The sequence below is a fragment of the Oncorhynchus masou genome, chromosome 8, assembly GCF_036934945.1.
Source record: "Oncorhynchus masou masou isolate Uvic2021 chromosome 8, UVic_Omas_1.1, whole genome shotgun sequence".
Taxonomy (NCBI): domain Eukaryota; kingdom Metazoa; phylum Chordata; class Actinopteri; order Salmoniformes; family Salmonidae; genus Oncorhynchus; species Oncorhynchus masou.
Window position 1 is genome coordinate 17,291,774 of NC_088219.1, and position 21,157 is coordinate 17,312,930.

At 54.0% G+C, this 21,157-nt stretch overlaps 1 protein-coding gene across 1 annotated transcript in view; it reads right to left on the reverse strand.

Annotated features, from left to right (window-relative positions):
* LOC135544252 (neuronal migration protein doublecortin-like) overlaps positions 1–21,157 on the reverse strand; it is a 106,559-nt gene that overhangs the window by 82,083 nt on the left and 3,319 nt on the right. The window contains exon 2 of the mRNA XM_064971718.1: positions 12,026–12,449. Coding sequence (XP_064827790.1) covers positions 12,026–12,386 — 361 coding nt within the window. The 5' untranslated portion in view covers positions 12,387–12,449. The remainder of the gene's footprint in view (positions 1–12,025; positions 12,450–21,157) is intronic.

Genomic DNA, 21,157 nt, shown 5'->3' on the forward strand with positions numbered 1-21,157 from the left:
CAGCAGTCTGGGTTAATTTCCCAACATGCACTGCACTGTTAGTGACCTAAATGAGAAAGAGGAGCCCCCCCCCAATCTGTTTTTCATAATACCCTCCATCTCTCCTCCATTTCTCTACCCATCTCTCCTCCATTTCCATGTGTCCCTCCCTGGTCTCTCCATCATGTAGAGAGCCAGAGAGATCCAGAGGACATCACTCCCTGTGCCACTGCAGCACCAGACAAAGGACATTGGGGGATAATACAGCGCAGAGTTCATTATCCTCTGTAAGAGGAGGACCTGTCCTCTTCCCGCCACCACAAACAAACTCTCGCTCTTGCACAAACACACACCTTCTTATGATGGGATAAAGGTTAGCCATTTTGGTCAGGGAGCTGGTAGACCATAGTTTGTTAGTGCTGTGATAAGATCGTGTAAAATAATACATTTGAAGAATATATCTGCACTGTATGTTTGTTAGCTAGCTATCCAGACATTTCTTTTAGAAATTATTTCATATATTTTTCAAATTAACTGCCAATATGTGGACTTTCCATTCAAACTGCATTCCACTCCCACCCATACACTGGCTAAAATCAGTTGATAGGACTTGGACAAGTACTGATATTGTATCATATAAAAGGACTCTCAGCTTTCCAAGAAAACAAACATTGAGATATTTATGGTCTTTTTGCATATTTTTTTAGGCTATTCATACAGAAAATGTGTATAAAACCCATAACAAACTGTTATGATTATATGACAATATTTTAGGTTGACAAGTATTCTATTATAGAATTTCTGATATATCACATCTTTGTTTAATTTTCCTGCATAAGTAAAAAGCAGGAGTATGCCTCTACTGCCATTAATTCCAATGAGACTGGTTTGGATTTCTCCCTGACCAATATGGCTGCCATTTTCACCCCATTCTGGAACGTTGAGGGTTTATGACATCCTATAAAATGATTAGGGGCTCTCTATGTTCGCCCGCCAAAACAACAGCCCATGGCCATGTGTCATAAACCCTCAACGTTCCAGAATGGGGTGAAAATGGCAGCCATATTGGTAGAATTGCAAGTAATAAGCTTAAAAAATCCAAAATTCTCTCAGCCCGATTGCAAAATGTGTAGAATAGCATGAGATTATCTATGAAACTGCACATTTTTCTTGCGGGGGGGCTCAGTTGGTAGAGCATGGCACATGCAGTGCCAGGGTTGTGGGTTCGATTCCCATGGGGGACCAGTACGAAAACATTTATGCATTCACTACTGTAAGATGCTCTGCATAAGAGCATCTGCTAAATGACAAAACAGTAAATGTAAAATGAAACTGCAGTATTCCACTAGTGCAACACATTGTCTCTTCTGGCCCGCCTCAGCCGCCCCACACATACAACATACAGTCACTCCCCCAAGGCCCCTCTCTTTCCTAAACAGAAAACAAGAGATGATCACCTAATTTGGATCAAATGAAACCAGGGTTTATCTCTTTGTATAATCCCAGCCCCTTTCCCCCACCCCCTTCCCTAGAAACACCCCCTGAAGGGCTTCCAAGCTTTTAGGAAAATACATCTGCCGCACACTGGAATGAATTGGCATGTTGTGTAGTGTTCCTGCTCATTGGCGTCAGTAGAAACTTAAGACAATGGATGATGTGTCAGTAGGAAAGAGAGAGCGTATCCTGGGAAGTGAACAACACAATTAGCCAGGGGGGGGTTGAGTGTAATTGAAAAACTCTGCCTCCAGGGCAGATGGCGTTGAGGGAGAGTCTTAATCAACACTGGCAGAGGACACTGAATTCCCGGGTCATACGAGTCGAGAGGAAGAGGTAAGTAATTGCATCAGAGTGAAGTGTATAAGGTTACAGGGTTTTCTTACTCTGAGGGGTGTGGTCTCAAGGTAATGAACCCAAAGGTAGAGTACATTACTGGCAAGCTGTACTTCAAATAGCATAGTGTAATGAACTAACTGCTGTATAGTGCAACTATTTCCTTCGACATCCCTTCTCTTTCACTACATGGCCCTTCATACCCTTTTTCATTTGTCCTTGCTTTTACCCTCTTCGGTTGTAGTCCAAACATGCAGGCTCTCTGTTTCCTTAAATCATCCCTTTTAACAACCATAGATCATTTCCCAGCAGGCAACGTAACATCTAAAACGTTTTATAACGCTAAGTAGCAGTAGGATCTATTTATATTCTATTAATAGGCCCCAATATGATCTATTTCTCTTGGCAGGCAGCAACAGTTTTTCTCCCCTATACAGGGATCCAGCTGGTGTCTGGAGAGAGAGAGGAAGCTCAGCTCCGCCTACCTGTCAGCCTCCTCAGACTGTGAATCCCTTCATTCCCAGGAGAGCCTGTTTTATATAGTTACAGACCCACTTCCACCTTATTTTGGGCTTTCTAACAAGAAGGAATAGAGTTGCAAAGCTACTGGTAACTTACCAAATTTACCTGAGTATTCTGTAACTGAAGTAATTAACAGGTAATCTATGCCAACTTCGGTCATTTATACTTGAATAACTTTTAAAAAAAAAATGTTTTTATATATCTGTGTCCCTATTGTCCATGAGTTTCTAGTGGATAGATCATATGATTCAAGAGAAAATAGCCTAATTAATGAAAAAATATATATAGAATCAACAAATGCATTATTTTTAATGAACTCTGCAACTCTTTCAACTATTGACTTTTTTTCACAACTGCCACCAGTTTGGCACCAACACATTTACAAAGACATACTGACATAGTCAAATAAATGTGTGTAAAAAATATACTGTACATATATGCTGAAACCATCACCCTTGAGCGAGGCATTGCTCCTGTGAATCACTCTGGATAAGAGCATCTGCTAAATTACTCAAATTAAAATAAAAAATAATATTAAACACCAATGAAAATCAGAGTTTATGGTTTATATTTAGGAGAATGTTTTACAGCTTTGTCATTAAATTTTTTATTTTCAAATCCTCTTGTTTTATATATTTTGCATGCAGTAAGGCAACAGAGGGTCAGAGATAATTACAGACACGTGTGACAATCTGTGTCCAAAAATGCCACTAGATGTCATTTGATAAAATTCCAAACAAACCCTGGAAGTTACCAAAATTCTGTTAGTTTACTGGTAGACTTTGATAGTTTCCACTAATTTAACCTCCCTTTGCAACCTTAAGAAGGAATAACAGATACTCTGTTATATTAATAACCCCTCAACTGTAGTAAGAGATGTACAGGAGGGGACTGAGCACCCTTGGGAGCCCCCCCCCCGTGTTGAGGTGTTATTGACTACCCTCAACACCCGAGGTCTGTCTGTCAGGAAGTCCAGGATCCAGTTGCAGAGGGAGGTGCTCATACTCAGGTCCTTGAGCAGTGTCAAGCTTGGAGGGGACTATTGTGTTGAATGCTGAGCTGTAGTCAATTAACAACATTCTCACATAGGTGTTCCTCTTGTCCAGGTGGGATCGGGCAGTGTGTAGAGCATCCAGCAGTCTTCATGATATTCTGCTTGAGAGAGATTGGCTGAGCTGGCTGTAAGACTCCCGTATGGATAATTATGACGAGTCTGAGACTCAGCAATCACATCAAAGGTGGGGGAGTCCCCCTAATGAGGGGAGGAGACGTTACATTACATCATGCCAAGGAGAGGGGCCGAGACCCCGTCTGTCGGCTCATCAAACAGAATGCTGCCTGTGCTCCAGCCTCCAGGCAGATGGATGGTTCCACTGGGACAACAGGCTCCATTTAGGAACCATTTCCTAATTCATGGTTGCAGACGCAGCGATTACGGCTTTGGATCCTGCCAAGCACTCATTGCAATGCTCTCTCTCCCTCCACTTCTGAGCAGAGAATTCCACATGTACATTCCAGTGAGAGTCACTGACCGGATAACAACCTCAGTGAGAATCTCTAATAACAGTGTAGGGTTTCACACAACGACAGCAACAGACTACCACTACACCATGCATATCAATGAGAGGAGGAAGACATAATTGTGAAAACTGTTTCACTATCCATGTCCACCCTACTGACTATGATGATCATGAAGACAGTAGGATGCATTATTATCACAATCCATCAACCCACAGACCACTAAAGCAGTCAGTAAAGTGGTGGACACCAACAGCGGAACAGAGCAGTGGTAAAGTGGTGGAACAGTGAAGGAACAGTGGAGGTAAAGTGTTGGAACAGTGGAGGTAAAGTGGTGGAACAGTGAAGGTAAAGTGGTGGAACAGTGGTGGTAAAGTGGTGGAACAGTGGTGGTAAAGCGGTGGAAAAGTGAAGGTAAAGTGGTGGAACAGTGAAGGAACAGTGAAGGTAAAGTGGTGGTAAAGTGGTGGAACAGTGGTGGTAAAGTGGTGGAACAGTGAAGTTAAAGTGGTGGAACAGTGAAGTTAAAGTGGTGGAACAGTGGTGGTAAAGTGGTGGAACAGTGAAGGTAAAGTGGTGGAACAGTGAAGTTAAAGTGGTGGAACAGTGAAGGAACAGTGAAGTTAAAGTGGTGGAACAGTGGAGGTAAAGTGGTGGAACAGTGGTGGTAAAGTGGTGGAACAGTGGTGGTAAAGTGGTGGAACAGTGAAGGTAAAGTGGTGGAACAGTGAAGGTAAAGTGGTGGAACAGTGAAGGTAAAGTGGTGGAACAGTGGAGGTAAAGTGGTGGAACAGTGAAGTTAAAGTGGTGGAACAGTGAAGGAACAGTGAAGTTAAAGTGGTGGAACAGTGAAGGTAAAGTGTTGGAACAGTGGAGGTAAAGTGGTGGAAGAGTGGTGGTAAAGTGGTGGAACAGTGGTGGTAAAGTGGTGGAACAGTGAAGGAACAGTGAAGGTAAAGTGGTGGAACAGTGGTGGTAAAGTGGTGGAACAGTGAAGGAACAGTGAAGGTGAAGTGGTGGAACAGTGAAGGAACAGTGAAGTTAAAGTGGTGGAACAGTGAAGGAACAGTGAAGGTAAAGTGTTGGAACAGTGGAGGTAAAGTGGTGGAACAGTGGTGGTAAAGTGGTGGAACAGTGAAGGTAAAGTGGTGGAACAGTGAAGGTAACGTGGTGGAACAGTGAAGGTAACGTGGTGGAACAGTGGAGGTAAAGTGGTGGAACAGTGGAGGTAAAGTGGTGGAACAGTGGTGGTAAAGTGGTGGAACAGTGGTGGTAAAGTGGTGGAACAGTGGTGGTAAAGTGGTGGAACAGTGAAGGTAAAGTGGTGGAACAGTGAAGTTAAAGTGGTGGAACAGTGAAGGAACAGTGAAGTTAAAGTGGTGGAACAGTGAAGAAACAGTGAAGGTAAAGTGTTGGAACAGTGGAGGTAAAGTGGTGGAACAGTGGTGGAACAGTGGTGGAACAGTGGTGGAACAGTGGTGGAGCAGTGAAGTTAAAGTGGTGGAACAGTGAAGGTAAAGTGGTGGAACAGTGAAGGTAAAGTGGTGGTAAAGTGAAGGTAAAGTGGTGGAACAGTGGTGGAACAGTGAAGGAACAGTGGTGGTAACGTGTTAAACCAGCACAGTCTAGACCAGGGGTCGCGAGTTATGAGTAAACATGTATTATTTCAGACTATTTCTTAATTTGGGTCGTTTGAGGACAGTACATTTCTCACTTGGGTCTAGAGCTGAAAAAGTTGAAGAACCTCCGTTCTAGATGACATTCTGATGCTATCATCGGTCTGCTTCAGACATACTGAGACTGCTGCTCGCTGGCTCCTGAGGCACTGACCGAATCACTGCTAATGAATTACTGAGATTTAACAGCATGACTGAAGCGACTGTACTTCTGCTGCTCAACAAGTAGCAGCTTTTAGCAGAGTGGCAGAGTCTCTGGAGTACACTGTGTAAACTAGCATAGCACACCGTCCCACTGCTCCATTGCCCTGTAAACCATCAGATGATCATATTTAATATGCAGAGATTACAGCCAGCTAGACCAGCCAGACGAGACTCCATCTCAGAGCAGGATACGTTCATGCCTCTCGTTATTCTCATGTTACAGGTGATGACAGAATACCGCTGTTTAACCTTTCCTAATCACATTAACCAAACTTAGAATGATAGGTGTCACCCAAGGAGAAAACTATGCACTAACTCCCCCACTCCCTACCACCCTACCCCCCTGTGACCTCACCTTTATCCATAATGACCCCCACTCCCTACCACCCAACCCCCCTGTGACCTCACCTTTATCCATAATGACCCCCACTCCCTACCACCCTACCCCCCTGTGACCTCACCTTTATCCATAATGACCCCCACTCCCTACCACCCAACCCCCGTGACCACACCTTTATCCATAATGACCCCCACTCCCTACCACCCAACCCCCGTGACCACACCTTTATCCATAATGACCCCCACTCCCTACCACCCTACCCCCCTGTGACCTCACCTTTATCCATAATGAGCCCCACTCCCTACCACCCAACCCCCGTGACCACACCTTTATCCATAATGACCCCCACTCCCTACCACCCAACCCCCGTGACCTCACCTTTATCCATAATGACCCCCACTCCCTACCACCCAACCCCCCTGTGACCTCACCTTTATCCATAATGACCCCCACTCCCTACCACCCAACCCCCCTGTGACCTCACCTTTATCCATAATGACCCCCACTCCCTACCACCCAACCCCCTGTGACCTCACCTTTATCCATAATGACCCCCACTCCCTACCACCCAACCCTCGTGACCACACCTTTATCCATAATGACCCCCACTCCCTACCACCCAACCCCCTGTGACCTCACCTTTATCCATAATGACCCCCACTCCCTACCACCCAACCCCCCTGTGACCTCACCTTTATCCATAATGACCCCCACTCCATACCACCCAACTCCCCTGTGTTCTCACCTTTATCCATAATGACCCCCACTCCATACCACCCAACCCCCTGTGAGCTCACCTTCCTCCATAATGACCGCCACTCCTGACCTCCCAGTGAGCTCACCTTCCTCCATAATGACTGCCACTCCCGACCTCCCAGTGAGCTCACCTTCCTCCATAATGACTGCCACTCCCGACCTCCCAGTGAGCTCACCTTCCTCCATAATGACTGCTACTCCCGACCTCCCAGTGAGCTCACCTTCCTCCATAATGACTGCCACTCCCGACCTCCCAGTGAGCTCACCTTCCTCCATAATGACTGCTACTCCTGACCTCCCTGTGAGCTCACCTTCCTCCATAATGACTGCCACTCCTGAACTCCCTGTGAGCTCACCTTCCTCCATAATGACTGCCACTCCCGACCTCCCAGTGAGCTCACCTTCCTCCATAATGACTGCTACTCCTGACCTCCCTGTGAGCTCACCTTCCTCCATAATGACTGCCACTCCTGAACTCCCTGTGAGCTCACCTTCCTCCATAATGACTGCTACTCCTGACCTCCCTGTGAGCTCACCTTCCTCCATAATGACTGCTACTCCTGACCTCCCTGTGAGCTCACCTTCCTCCATAATGACTGCCACTCCTGAACTCCCTGTGAGCTCACCTTCCTCCATAATGACTGCCACTCCTGACCTCCCTGTGAGCTCACCTTCCTCCATAATGACTGCCACTCCTGACCTCCCTGTGAGCTCACCTTCCTCCATAATGACTGCCACTCCCTACTTGGGCTGTTGCAGTGACAGTATTACTGTCACACTGGCAGTCATGAGTCATGACAGCAGTAAAATTCTATATGACTGTTGAGTCATGATAATCTCATTTTATGCACTCTGGACATGCATTGGGAGTACCCAACCCCCTACAACCAACAGGTACTACTGGCCCGGTGCTCTGGGCTCTATTGTCCCTCAAACCACTCTGACAATATAAATCCAATTAAAAATCCCATCAAACACTTATCATCGAAACAGTATGTGGTTTTAAAGCTCACCTCACTGTGATTGATCAATTTGAAGAAAGAAGTTCAACAGCAGGTTAAAATGAGTGGAAAACATGGTCGTTGTGGATGTTGCTTCAAAGCCTAACACAACGAATTGGACAGCGCTTTCTAAGGTGATGATTCATTCAAAACACTAATATGCATATTTTAACTTATGCATAAGCATTGGCCGATACTGTATATGAGCACAAGCCCGGGGAAAAAAACACAGAATTACAATTATGTTTGTGCTATTACACAATAAATAGCCTACCACATATTACACACAGCAGAAAAAGACAAAACAAAACTGATTTAAGATAATCTGAATTTATTTAATTTAGGCTTGCCTACAATTATAGTGCATTTGTATTTGATTTGGAATAGCCTAGTAATAGGCCATTTTTATAATTAATAGGCTGACATTACATTTAGCTACAGAATATCTCACCACCGTGAGTTTCCATCTCCTCTCTCTTCTTCATTCCTTTCTCCAGCTGTCAACCGTATAATTAAATATGTTTCATTGCGAAAACATGTTACTATTGATGTTGCCGAACAAATTTCACTTGGTTTCCCAAATGAAGCACTGGGTAGCTGCAGGAGCAGGGTTGGAGAGCCCATGGCATACAGTGTTTGGGCGGGATATCACCTGTCCTGCAGCAAAAATACCTGAGTAGCCTCCCCGACATGACTTATAAACATATTGGCGGGAAAGTGGACTCCATTTGCTATTCCAGACATTTTTTGTCTTGCTCCTGTTCTTGATAAATGGGCCATTCTAAATCGAAACAATTGTTACATATTAGTAAAGACGAGAGAATAGTCTGATGGGTGAAAATATGATCACTTGATGAGAGGACACACAGCATGTGCAGCCTGAGGCAAGGAACAGAGAGCAAGCTTTTCTTGGCGACTTTCTCAAATCATCAATAGCCCATAGTCCCATCATGCAGCCCATATACATTTTGATTTGTAAGACATTCTAAGGTTGCCAAATAACTCAAAATCAAGCATATAGGACCTGTTTCAAATGATCACTTTTACGCTCCACATATCCACTTCATATTTGCACTCGCTCCAGAATGGGAAAAATACCACTTCTATTTCTTTCAGTTAAGTTCAATTCTATGCTTCTTACTATAAAATCAAATAATATAAAATAATGGCATGGGACATAAACATATCTTGTCGGGTAAATGAACAAGCCGATGTATGACACAGCGCACAGCCAGAAAACACAGCAGGGCAACTCTCCTATTCTGTTCTTCTGAAATACATTCTCTTCATATCATTCTTTAGACCTGTATAAAATAAATTATGGATTTGTTGTGATGGTGTAAGTTAAATTTATTTATTAAACCATTTAAAATGTAGCTGTTCCAAAGGTGCGTATCAGCATCTTAAATACAGCTTGCGTGGAGGCCTGGAGATGCTAAACATGTTTATGTTAATTAATGTCAATTACCGTGAAACCTGCAGTCTGTTGCATGACAACTGTTGTTTGGCAAAACTTTATGACATGCCCTACACCCTAGCATCCAACCCCCCTACTCCCTAGCATCCAACCCCCCTACATCCAACCCCCCTACTCCCTTGCTCCCAACCCCCCTACTCCCTAGCACCCAACCCCCCTACTCCCTAGCACCCAACCCCCCCCCCCCGAACTCCCTAGCACCCAACCCCCCCCCGAACTCCCTAGCACCCAACCCCCCCCCCGAACTCCCTAGCACCCAACCCCCCCCCAACTCCCTAGCATCCAAACCCCCCCCAACTCCCTAGCATCCAACCCCCCTACTCCCTAGCATCCAACCCCCCTACTCCCTAGCACCCAACCCCCCTACTCCCTAGCACCCAACCCCCCACTCCCTAGCACCCAACCCCCCTACTCCCTAGCACCCAACCCCCCTACTCCCTAGCACCCAACCCCCCTGCTCCTTAGCACCCAACCCCCCTGCTCCTTAGCACCCAACCCCCCTACTCCCTTGCTCCCAACCCCCCTACTCCCTAGCACCCAACCCCCCCCCTCCCTAGAACTCCCTAGCACCCAACCCCCCCCCCCCGAACTCCCTAGCATCCAACCCCCCCCCCAACTCCCTAGCATCCAACCCCCCCCAACTCCCTAGCATCCAACCCCCCTACTCTCTAGCAGCACCCAACCCCCCTACTCCCTAGCACCCAACCCCCCCACTCCCTAGCACCCAACCCCCCTACTCCCTAGCACCCAACCCCCCTACTCCCTAGCACCCAACCCCCCTACTCCCTAGCACCCAACCCCCCTGCTCCTTAGCACCCAACCCCCCTACTCCCTAGCACCCAACCCCCCTACTCCCTAGCACCCAACCCCCCATGTGAGATCACCTTTCTCAAAAATGACCCCCACTCCCTATCACCCAACCCCGTGAGCTCACCTTCCTCCACAATGACCCCCACTCCCTAGCACCCAACGACTCATGTGAGATCACCTTCCTCCATAATGACCCCCATTCCCTAGCACCCAACCCCCTCATGTGAGATGACCCCCACTCCCTATCACCCAACCCCTGTGAGCTCACCTTCCTCCACAATGACCCCCACTCCCTACCACCCAACCCAGTGAGCTCACCTTCCTCCACAATGACCCCCACTCCCTACCACCAACACCCCATGTGAGATCACCTTCCTCCACAATGATCCCCACTCCCTACTAACAAACCACTGTGAGCTCACCTTCCTCCATAATGACCCCACTCCCTATCACCCAACCGCTGTGAGCTCACCTTCCTTCATAATGACCTCCCTCCCTGCCACCCAACCCCTGTGAGCTCACCTTCCTCCATAATGACCGCCACTCCCTACCACCAACACCCCATGTGAGATCACCTTCCTCCACAATGATCCCCACTCCCTACTAACAAACCACTGTGAGCTCACCTTCCTCCATAATGACCCCACTCCCTATCACCCAACCGCTGTGAGCTCACCTTCCTTCATAATGACCTCCCTCCCTGCCACCCAACCCCTGTGAGCTCATCTTCCTCCATAATGACCCCCACTCCCTACCACCAACACCCCATGTGAGCTCACCTTCCTCCACAATGACCCCCACTCCCGACCACCCAACCCCCCCCACTCCCTAGCATCCAACCCCCCCCTACTCCCTAGCATCCAACCCCCCGACTCCCTAGCATCCAACCCCCCCCCCCCAACTCCCTAGCATCCAACCCCCCCCCCCCCCAACTCCCTAGCATCCAACCCCCCCAACTCCCTAGCACCCAACCCCCCCAACTCCCTAGCACCCAACCCCCCACTCCCTAGCACCCAACCCCCCCCCCACTCCCTAGCACCCAACCCCCCCACTCCCTAGCACCCAACCCCCCTACTCCCTAGCACCCAACCCCCCATGTGAGATCACCTTCCTCCATAATGACCCCCACTCGCCATTCACCCAACCCCCTGTGAGCTCACCTTCCTCCACAATGACCCCCACTCCCTAGCACCCAACGCCTCATGTGAGATCACCTTCTAACACAATGATCCCCACTCCCTACTAACAAACCACCGTGAGCTCACCTTCCTCCATAATGACCCCCCTCCCTGCCACCCAAACCCTGTGAGCTCACCTTCCTCCATAATGACCCCCCCTCCATACCACCCAACCCCTGTGAGCTCACCTTCCTCCATAATGACCCCCACTCCCTACCACCCAACCCCTGTGAGCTCACCTTCCTCCATAATGACCCCCACTCCCTACCACCCAACCCCTGTGAGCTCACCTTCCTCCACAATGACCCCCACTCCCTACCACCCTGTGAGCTCACCTTCTCCATAATGACCCCCACTCTCTACCTACCGACTTCCCTGTGAGGTCACCTTCCTCCACAAGGACCCCAACTCCCTACCACCCAACCCCCATGAGCTCACCTTCCTCCATAATGACCCCCACTCCCAACCTCCCTGTGAGCTCACCTTCTCCATAATGACCCCCACTCTCTACCTACCGACTTCCCTGTGAGGTCACCTTCCTCCACAAGGACCCCAACTCCCTACCACCCAACCCCCATGAGCTCACCTTCCTCCATAATGACCCCCACTCCCAACCTCCCTGTGAGCTCACCTTCTCCATAATGACCCCCACTTTCTACCTACCGACTTCCCTGTGAGGTCACCTTCCTCCACAAGGACACCAACTCCCTACCACCCAACCCCTGTGAGCTCACCTTCCTCCAGCTCGTCCATGGTGGTGATCTTGCGCGTTCCGTCGATGGAGAAGATGAAGCGGACCCCCTGGGGAAGGTTGATGTGGTCGGAGAGCGAGCGCGTCAGGTCGGCCAAGAGGGCGTCGAAGGTGCGGAAGCGTTCCACGGCCACGGCATACACGATGCCTTTGAAGTAGCGGTCTCCGTTGCGGTAGAACCTCACCTTCTTGGCCTTCTTCTCGTTGGTGAGGGCCTGCAGGGTGCGCGTGCGGTAGAAGCTGCAGTGGGCGCTGTGGGTGGGGCTTGGCAGCCCATTCATGCGCCCACCCCGTGGGGTACGGGGCTTGTCGCGCTCGTCAAAATGGCCGAAGTCCAGCTCCATGGTGACAGATGTCAGGGAGGGTCCGTGGTAGAGAGGTGCTGGTTGTGCTGAGCTCTGGGAAGTCTAGCATTGGAAAAACATAACACTGTGAGTTATACTGATGTCATACAGTATAAAACTAAGGAGCCTTGGTAAAAATATATTTTAGTTTAGGCATGAACATCTAAAAAGGGCTATTCAATAACAGAGTACCAAAGTGGTAAATGAATCCCTTAACATTCCACCATCTAGCTACTGTGAAATTCCCCTGCAGTGGGAATCCTTTTCCATCTCTATCCCTCTAATACAGTAGAGTACCATGCACCACAGGTGTGCTGGGGGTCACATGCAGTAAACTAAGCCAAGCCTCCCATGCCCTGTTTCTCCATGACCTGTCTCCCCAAGCCCCCCCCTCCCCCCATACCCTGTCTCTCCACATCTCTCCCCATACCATGTCTCTCCACATCTCTCCCCATACCATGTCTCATGTCTCTCCACATCTCTCCCCATACCATGTCTCTCCACATCTCTCCCCATTCCATGTCTCCCCATACCATGTCTCTCCACATATCTCCCCATAACCTGTCTCCCCATACCCTGTCTCCCCATACCCTGTCTCTCCACATCTCTCCCCAAACCATGTCTCTCCACATCTCTCCCCAAACCATGTCTCTCCACATCTCTCCCCAAACCATGTCTCTCCACATCTCTCCCCAAACCATGTCTCTCCACATCTCTCCCCATACCATGTCTCTCCCCATACCATGTCTCTCCACATCTCTCCCCATACCCTGTCTCTCCACATCTCTCCCCATACCATGTCTCTCCACATCTCTCCCCATACCATGTCTCTCCACATCTCCCCCCATACCATGTCTCTCCACATCTCTCCCCATACCATGTCTCCCCATACCATGTCTCTCCACATCTCTCCCCATACCCTGTCTCCACATGTCTCCCCATGCCATGTCTCCCCATGCCATGTCTCCCCATGCCATGTCTCCCCATACCATGTCTCCCCATACCATGTCTCCACATGTCTCCCCATACCCTGTCTCCACATGTCTCCCCATACCCTGTCTCCACATGTCTCCCCATACCCTGTCTCCACATGTCTCCCCATACCCTGTCTCCACATGTCTCCCCATACCCTGTCTCCACATGTCTCCCCATACCATGTCTCTCCACATCTCTCCCCATACCATGTCTCCACATGTCTCCCCATACCATGTCTCCACGTCTCCCCATACCCTGTCTCCACGTCTCCCCATACCATGTCTCCACATACCATGTCTCCACGTCTCCCCATACCATGTCTCCACGTCTCCCCATACCATGTCTCCACGTCTCCCCATACCCTGTCTCCACGTCTCCCCATACCCTGTCTCCACGTCTCCCCATACCCTGTCTCCCCACGTCTCCCCATACCCTGTCTCCACATGTCTCCCCATACCCTGTCTCCATATGTCTCCCCATACCCTGTCTCCACATGTCTCCCCATACCCTGTCTCCACGTCTCCCCATACCATGTCTCCACGTCTCCCACATCTCTCACCATACCATGTCTCCCCATACCATGTCTCACCATACCATGTCTCCACATGTCTCCCCATACCATGTCTCCACATGTCTCCCCATACCATGTCTCTCCATACCATGTCTCCCCACGCCCCGCCTCTCCATGTCTCCCCACGTCTCCCCACGTCTCCCCACGCCCCGCCTCTCCATGTCTCCCCACGTCTCCCCACGTCTCCCCACGCCCCGCCTCTCCATGTCTCCCCACGTCTCCCCACGCCCCGCCTCTCCACGTCTCCCCACGCCCCGCCTCTCCACGTCTCACCACGTCTCCCCACCCCACGCCCCGCCTCTCCATGTCTCCCCACGTCTCCCCACGTCTCCCCACGTCTCCCCACGCCTCCCCACGCCTCCCCACGTCTCCCCACGCCCCGCCTCTCCATGTCTCCCCACGCCCCGTCTCTCCATGTCTCCCTATGCCCCGCCTCCCCATGTCTCCCCACGCCCCGCCTCTCCATGTCTCCCCACGCATCGCCTCTCCATGTCTCTCCACGTCTCCCCACGCCCCGCCATGTCTCCCACGCCCCGCCTCTCCACGTATCCCCACGCCCCGCCATGTCTCCCACGCCCCGCCTCTCCACGTCTCCCCACGCCTCTCCACGTCTCCCCACGCCCCGCCATGTCTCCCCCACGCCCCGCCTCTCCATGTCTCCCCACGTCTCCCCACGCCCCGCCTCTCCACGCTCCCCCGCCCCCACGCCCCGCTCTCCACGTCTCCCCCACGCCCGCCTCCCACGCCCCGCCTCTCCACGTCTCGCCTCTCCACGCCCCGCCTCTCCACGCCCCGCCTCTCCACGTCTCCCCACGCCCCGCCACGTCTCCCCGCCTCTCCACGCCCCGCCATGTCTCCCCACGCCCCGCCTCCCCACGCCCCGCCTCGCCATGTCTCCCCACGCCCCGCCTCCCCACGCCCCGCCTCTCCATGTCTCCCCACGCCCCCATGTCTCCCTACGCCTCCACGTCTCCCCACGCCCCGCTCTCCATGTCTCTCCCCACGCCCCGCCTCCACGCCCCCATGTCTCCCCACGCCCCGCCTCCCCCACGCCCGCCTCTCCATGTCTCCCCACGCCCGCCTCCCATGTCTCCCCACGCCCCGCCTCCCCATGCCCCCGCTCCCCACGTCTCCCCACGTCTCCCCACGCCCGCCTCTCCATGTCTCCCCACGCCCCCACGCCCCGCTCTCCATGTCTCCCCACGCCCCGTCTCTCCATGTCTCCCCATGCCCCGCCTCCCCACGTCTCCCCACGTCTCCCCACGTCTCCCCACGCCCCGCCTCTCCATGTCTCCCCACGCCCCGCCTCTCCACGTCTCCCCACGCCTCTCCACGTCTCCCCACGCCCCGCCTCTCCACGTCTCCCCACGCCCCGCCTCTCCATGTCTCCCCACGCCCCGCCTCTCCACGTCTCCCCACGCCCCGCCTCCATGTCTCCCTACGCCCCGCCTCCCCATGTCTCCCCACGCCCCGCCTCTCCATGTCCCGCCTGTCTCTCCACGTCTCCCCACGCCCCGCCATGTCTCCCACGCCCGCCCCACGTATCCCCACGCCCCGCCATGTCTCCCACGCCCCGCCTCTCCACGTCCCCCACGCCATGTCTCCCCACGCCCCGCCATGTCTCCATGTCTCCCCACGCCCGCCTCTCCACGTCTCCCCCACGCCCCGCCTCTCCACGTCTCCCCACGCCCCGCCTCTCCATGTCTCGCCCACGCCCCGCCTCTCCACGTCTCCCCCCACGCCCCGCCTCTCCATGTCTCCCCACGCCCCGCCTCTCCATGTCTCCCCACGCCCCGCCTCTCCATGTCTCCCCACGCCCCGCCTCTCCACCATGTCCCCCGCCTCCACGCCCCGCTCTCCCCACGCCCCGCCCCGCCCCTCCATGTCTCCCCACGCCCCGCCTCTCCATGTCTCCCCACGCCCCGCCTCTCCACGCCCCGCCTCTCCATGTCTCCCCACGCCCCGCCTCTCCCCATGTCTCCCGTCTCCCCACGCCCCGCCTGTCTCCCCACGCCCCGCCTCCCCACGCCCGCCTCCCATGTCTCCCCACGCCCCGCCCCGCCTCTCCATGTCTCCCCACGCCCGCCACGTCTCCCCATGTCTCCCCACGCCCCGTCTCCCCATGTCTCCCCACGCCCGCCTCTCCACGTCTCCCCACGCCCCGCCTCCCCCCACGCCCGCCTGTCTCCCCACGCCCCGTCTCCACGTCTCCCCACGCCCCGCTGTCTCCCCACCCCACGCCCGCCCGTCTCCCCGCCCATGCTCTCTCCACGCCCCGCCACGCCCCGCCTCTCCATGTCTCCCCGCCATGTCTCCCCACGCCCGCCTCTCCATGTCTCCCCACGCCCCGCCTCCCCACGCCCCGTCTCTCCATGTCTCCCCCACGCCGCCTCCCACGCCCCGCCATGTCTCCCCACGCCCCGCCTCTCCCTCCCCCCACGCCCGCCTCTCCATGTCTCCCCACGCCCCCCTCTCCATGTCTCCCCACGCCCCGCCTCCCACGCCCCGTCTCCCCCCACGCCCCGCCTCCCATGTCTCCCCACGCCCGCCTCTCCCCCACGCCCCCCACGCCCAGTCTCCCATGTCTCCCCACGCCCCGTCTCTCCATGTCTCCCCACGCCCGCCTCCCCACGCCCCGTCTCCATGTCTCCCCACGCCCCGCCTCCCCACGCCCCGCCTCCACGTCTCCCCACGCCCCGCCTCTCCATGTCTCCCCACGCCCCGCCTCTCCATGTCTCCCCACGCCCCGCCTCCCCACGCCCCGCCTCCCCCCCGCCCCCGCCCCGCCATGTCCCCCACGCCCCGTCCCCATGTCTCCCCACGCCCCGTCCCCATGTCCCCCACGCCCCGTCTCCCCATGTCTCCCCACGCCCCGTCTCTCCATGTCTCCCCACGCCCCGCCTCCCCACGCCCCGCCTCTCCATGTCTCCCCACGCCCCGTCTCTCCATGTCTCCCCACGCCCCGCCTCTCCATGTCTCCCCACGCCCCGCCTCCCCACGCCCCGTCTCTCCATGTCTCCCCACACCCCGCCTCTCCATGTCTCCCCACGCCCGCCTCTCCATGTCTCCCCCACGCCCCGTCTCCCCATGTCTCCCCACGCCCCGCTCCATGTCTCCCCATGTCTCCCCCCCGCCCCCACGCCCCCCCTCCCCCCCGCCCACGCCTCCGCCTCCCCACTCCCCCACGCCCCGCGTCCCCCCACGCCCCGCCTCCCCATGTCCCCCCCCCACGCCCCGCCTCTCCATGTCTCCCCACGCCCGCCTCTCCATGTCTCCCCACGCCCGCCTCCCCATGCCCCGCCCCCCACGCCCGTCTCCCATGTCTCCCCACGCCCCGCTCTCCATGTCTCCCCACGCCCCGCCTCTCCATGCCTCCCGCCGCCCCGTCTCTCCATGTCTCCCCGCCTCTCCACGCCCCGCCATGTCCCCCACGCCCCGCCTCTCCCATGTCTCCCCACGCCCCGTCTCTCCATGTCTCCCCACGCCCCGTCTCTCCATGTCTCCCCACGCCCGGCCTCTCCGCCCGCCCCGTCTCTCCATGTCTCCCCACGCCCCGCCTCCCCACGCCCCGCCTCTCCATGTCTCCCCACGCCCCGTCTCTCCATGTCTCCCCACGCCCCGCCTCTCCATGTCTCCCCACGCCCCGCCTCCCCACGCCCCGTCTCTCCATGTCTCCCCGCCTCTCCACGCCCCGCCATGTCTCCCCACGCCCCGCCTCTCCCATGTTTCCCGCCATGTCTCCCCACGCCCCGTCTCCCCACGCCCCGCCTCCCCCGTCTCCCCACGCCCCCCCCACGCCTCCCCACGTCTCCCCACGCCCCGCGTCTCCCCACGCCCCGCCTCCCCACGCCCCCCCCCCCCCCCGCCCCGCCTCCCACGCCCCGCCTCTCCATGTCTCCCCACGCCCCGCCTCTCTCCATGTCTCCCCCCCACGCGCCCCCGCCTCCCCACGCCCCGCCTCTCCATGTCTCCCCACGCCCCGTCTCTCCATGTCTCCCCACGCCCCGTCTCTCCATGTCTCCCCACGCCCCCGTCTCTCCATGTCTCCCCACGCCCCGCCTTTCCATGTCTCCCCACGCCCCGCCTTTCCATGTCTCCCCACGCCCCGTCTCTCCATGTCTCCCCACGCCCCCCCGTCTCTCCATGTCTCCCCCGCCCCGCCTCCCCACGCCCCGCCTCTCCATGTCTCCCCGTCTCTCCATGTCTCCCCACGCCCCGCCTCTCCATGTCTCCCCACGCCCCGCCTCCCCCCCGCCCCGCCTCCCCACGCCCCGCCTCCCCACGCCCCGCCTCTCCATGTCTCCCCACGCCCCGCCTCCCCACGCCCCGCCTCCCCACGCCCCGCCTCCCCACGCCCCCACGCCTCTCCATGTCTCCCCACGCCCCGCCTCCCCACGCCCCGCCTCTCCATGTCTCCCCACGCCCCGTCTCCCATGTCTCCCCCACGCCCCCCCTCGCCCTCCATGTCTCCCCACGCCCCGCCTCCCCACGCCCCGCCTCTCCATGTCTCCCCACGCCCCGCCCCCACGTCCCCACGCCCCGCCTCTCCATGTCTCCCCACGCCCTGTCTCTCCAGAGTGTGTATGGTTTCTGCAAGATGAAGAGAGGCTCGGCCAGCCCAATCAATTACAGCCCTCACTATCGATTAGCCCACCCATTCACATACAGACACAGAGATGTGTTAACCCTCAGCCCTTCTGTGTGAGTGCAAGTGTGTGAAAGCAACTGGGGAACGTTCTGCCATGACGGCGCAGCAACAAAAACACAAGCCTCGTTTAGGATGTTCCCGAGTGAACAGGGGATCAGTATTTAATGTCAGGTGAACAGAATCACTCTGCTGTATACTCAGTAGTACATGTCCTATGTAGGCATTACAACCCTTCAGTGACCCCTAAAACTAAGGCCATTAGTTCTGAACATACACTACATACTAAACAAGGTATGCACTAAATGGAATGTACAGGTCTCCTGTAGAGCGGCGGTAGCTCCTCCGGCAGTACGTCTGTCTGTCATCTACCATACATTCACCCTTGTCCTTCAGAGAGGGGAAGCGAGTGGCCAGTAAGGAACTATTATTAAGAAGGCCAAGTGAATGTGTGATATTTTGGAGAAGAATGTCTCATCAGAGAGTGTTGCTGTTTGTGGTCTGACCAGGGTGGGAAACAAGACACTTTCCCTCTGGCTCCTGGATATGTGCACAGATTGACATTGATTGTCATGAGTCTTGTCCTGGAGGCAGAACTGAGCGATTTCCGCTAATGGGCCAGCTGTAGTCAAAATTGTCTATAATGTAAGAATTCATAAAAAGGTTAGGGTTAGCAGTGTGGTTAAGGTTAGGTTTATATTTCAAATCAGATTAGATGATTTTGTGGCTGTGACAGCTAGTGACCACTCTGTGAACTGCCTCCAGGTAAAGATTCATGACAATAAATGCCAGAATGCAATATGTGCTTAATTCGATTCTGGTTTCTGATCTCTGTACAGTTCCCCTTTGCCTTACAACCATGACAATATACTCATTTTTGGGATGTGCATTTGCAAGTACCATATATCTTACATGAAAAGGCTAACAAAATTTTTTTCACCACCTGGGTCGTTTTAAAGAACATATGGCAGAAACCAGCTAGAACCATCTGAATCCTCCCACACCTCGAGGTCTGAGCTATGAGCAGGCAGCAGGGGAGGTTCTGGATCTACTGTACAATCAGCATCCCATAAAGGGCTCTTGGACCAGAGAGCTGAGCTGAACATTTGGAGCATTAGTCACTGATGTAAAGTCCATGGTATCATAGTCACTGATGTAAAGTCCATGGTATCATAGTCACTGATGTAAAGTCCATGGTATCATAGTCACTGATGTAAAGTCCATGGTATCATAGTCACTGCACCGATGTGTGGTGCTGAGCACCATGTGTGAGGGTGTATTCAAACGTTTCAGTGGTTACTCATCCTCTACCACTGGGAAAGGTACATGGGGTGATCCACCCACCAGTTTACATAATCCAATGTACAAAGGAAGCCGGTCTAAAACCTTATAGCATACAAAGACTCTGAAAGAAAGAACAATTACTAAGGTTGAGGATAAAAAAATGATTCAATGTATTTTTTTAAGGGTTTTCTATTTGGTGTCTTTTGGCAGATTACATAGCTTGTGTAAAGGCCTGAGCAGCCTAGCAGGAATGGTCTCTTTCTGGATAGTCCAGACCTCTCTGTAAAGCCTGTAGATGAGGCGAGGGTTAGAGAGCACAGCGTGCTCCTGCCAAAACTCTCCACTAACATCTGCTCTTTTTAAACGCAAGCAGACTGTTTTATCCCCTACGCAAAAAGACAGAAGAAAAGAAAGCATGGTGGGAGGGACTGACTGACTGGCTGGCTGGCTGGCTGAATGGCTGGCTGACTGGCAGAATGGCTGACTGGCTGGCCAGAGACGTGTTTGCTGCTACCCAGTTCGTTACTGGAACTTTGAAAGACAGTTTGGAATAATGAGGAGATTAGCCACTAAACGGGCAGAGAGCACTCATTACTGTGCCACTGTGAATGGGATCCCAGCAGCAGTCACCCTCTCTGCCATGTCTCACGTCTCACACCATCATAACAATGTCCCCGCCATAGGAGGACAGAGGGCACAGTGAAGGTCATCGTTGAAACGCCGTGCCCTGGAACATGCTTGGAGTCCTGCCCTGTCCAGGTCAGACAGGCAGTCAGTCTGTCTGTTCGTTTCAACGAACGTTTCGATTCCGAGCATTCAGGAGTGGAACTAGCGCATCAGTGAAACTAGCCAACTGCAGAGCAGACAAAGAAACACGCCAGAGTCGTGGGGCAGGTTGCTTCGCTACGACGACACACAAAGCCACATTTCTAATGAATGTCATTAGCCATCTCTGTGTGATCTAATCAAAGTGAATATAATTCCTCTGTAGGAGATGGGAAACGTGAGGTTATGATGACCGCACAGTAGAGCTGAATGCTAGCTGCTCCATGTCAGAACAAAGACTCACTGCACCACAGCAGTATCCACGTGCTAGAGCACAGGCAACAGCAGCCATTTTTACTGTACAAGACTTGTGAATGAGGTTAGCTGCAGTAGGACAAACCTCATCTACACCTGCCTAGAATGGGCTGACACTCAAGTCTGGGCTGTCTGGCTGCATTTGTAGCCATGTTTACAAGGCAATCAGCTTCTCTGTAAAAGACACATCCGATAACAGGAACTAGTGGCTTCTTA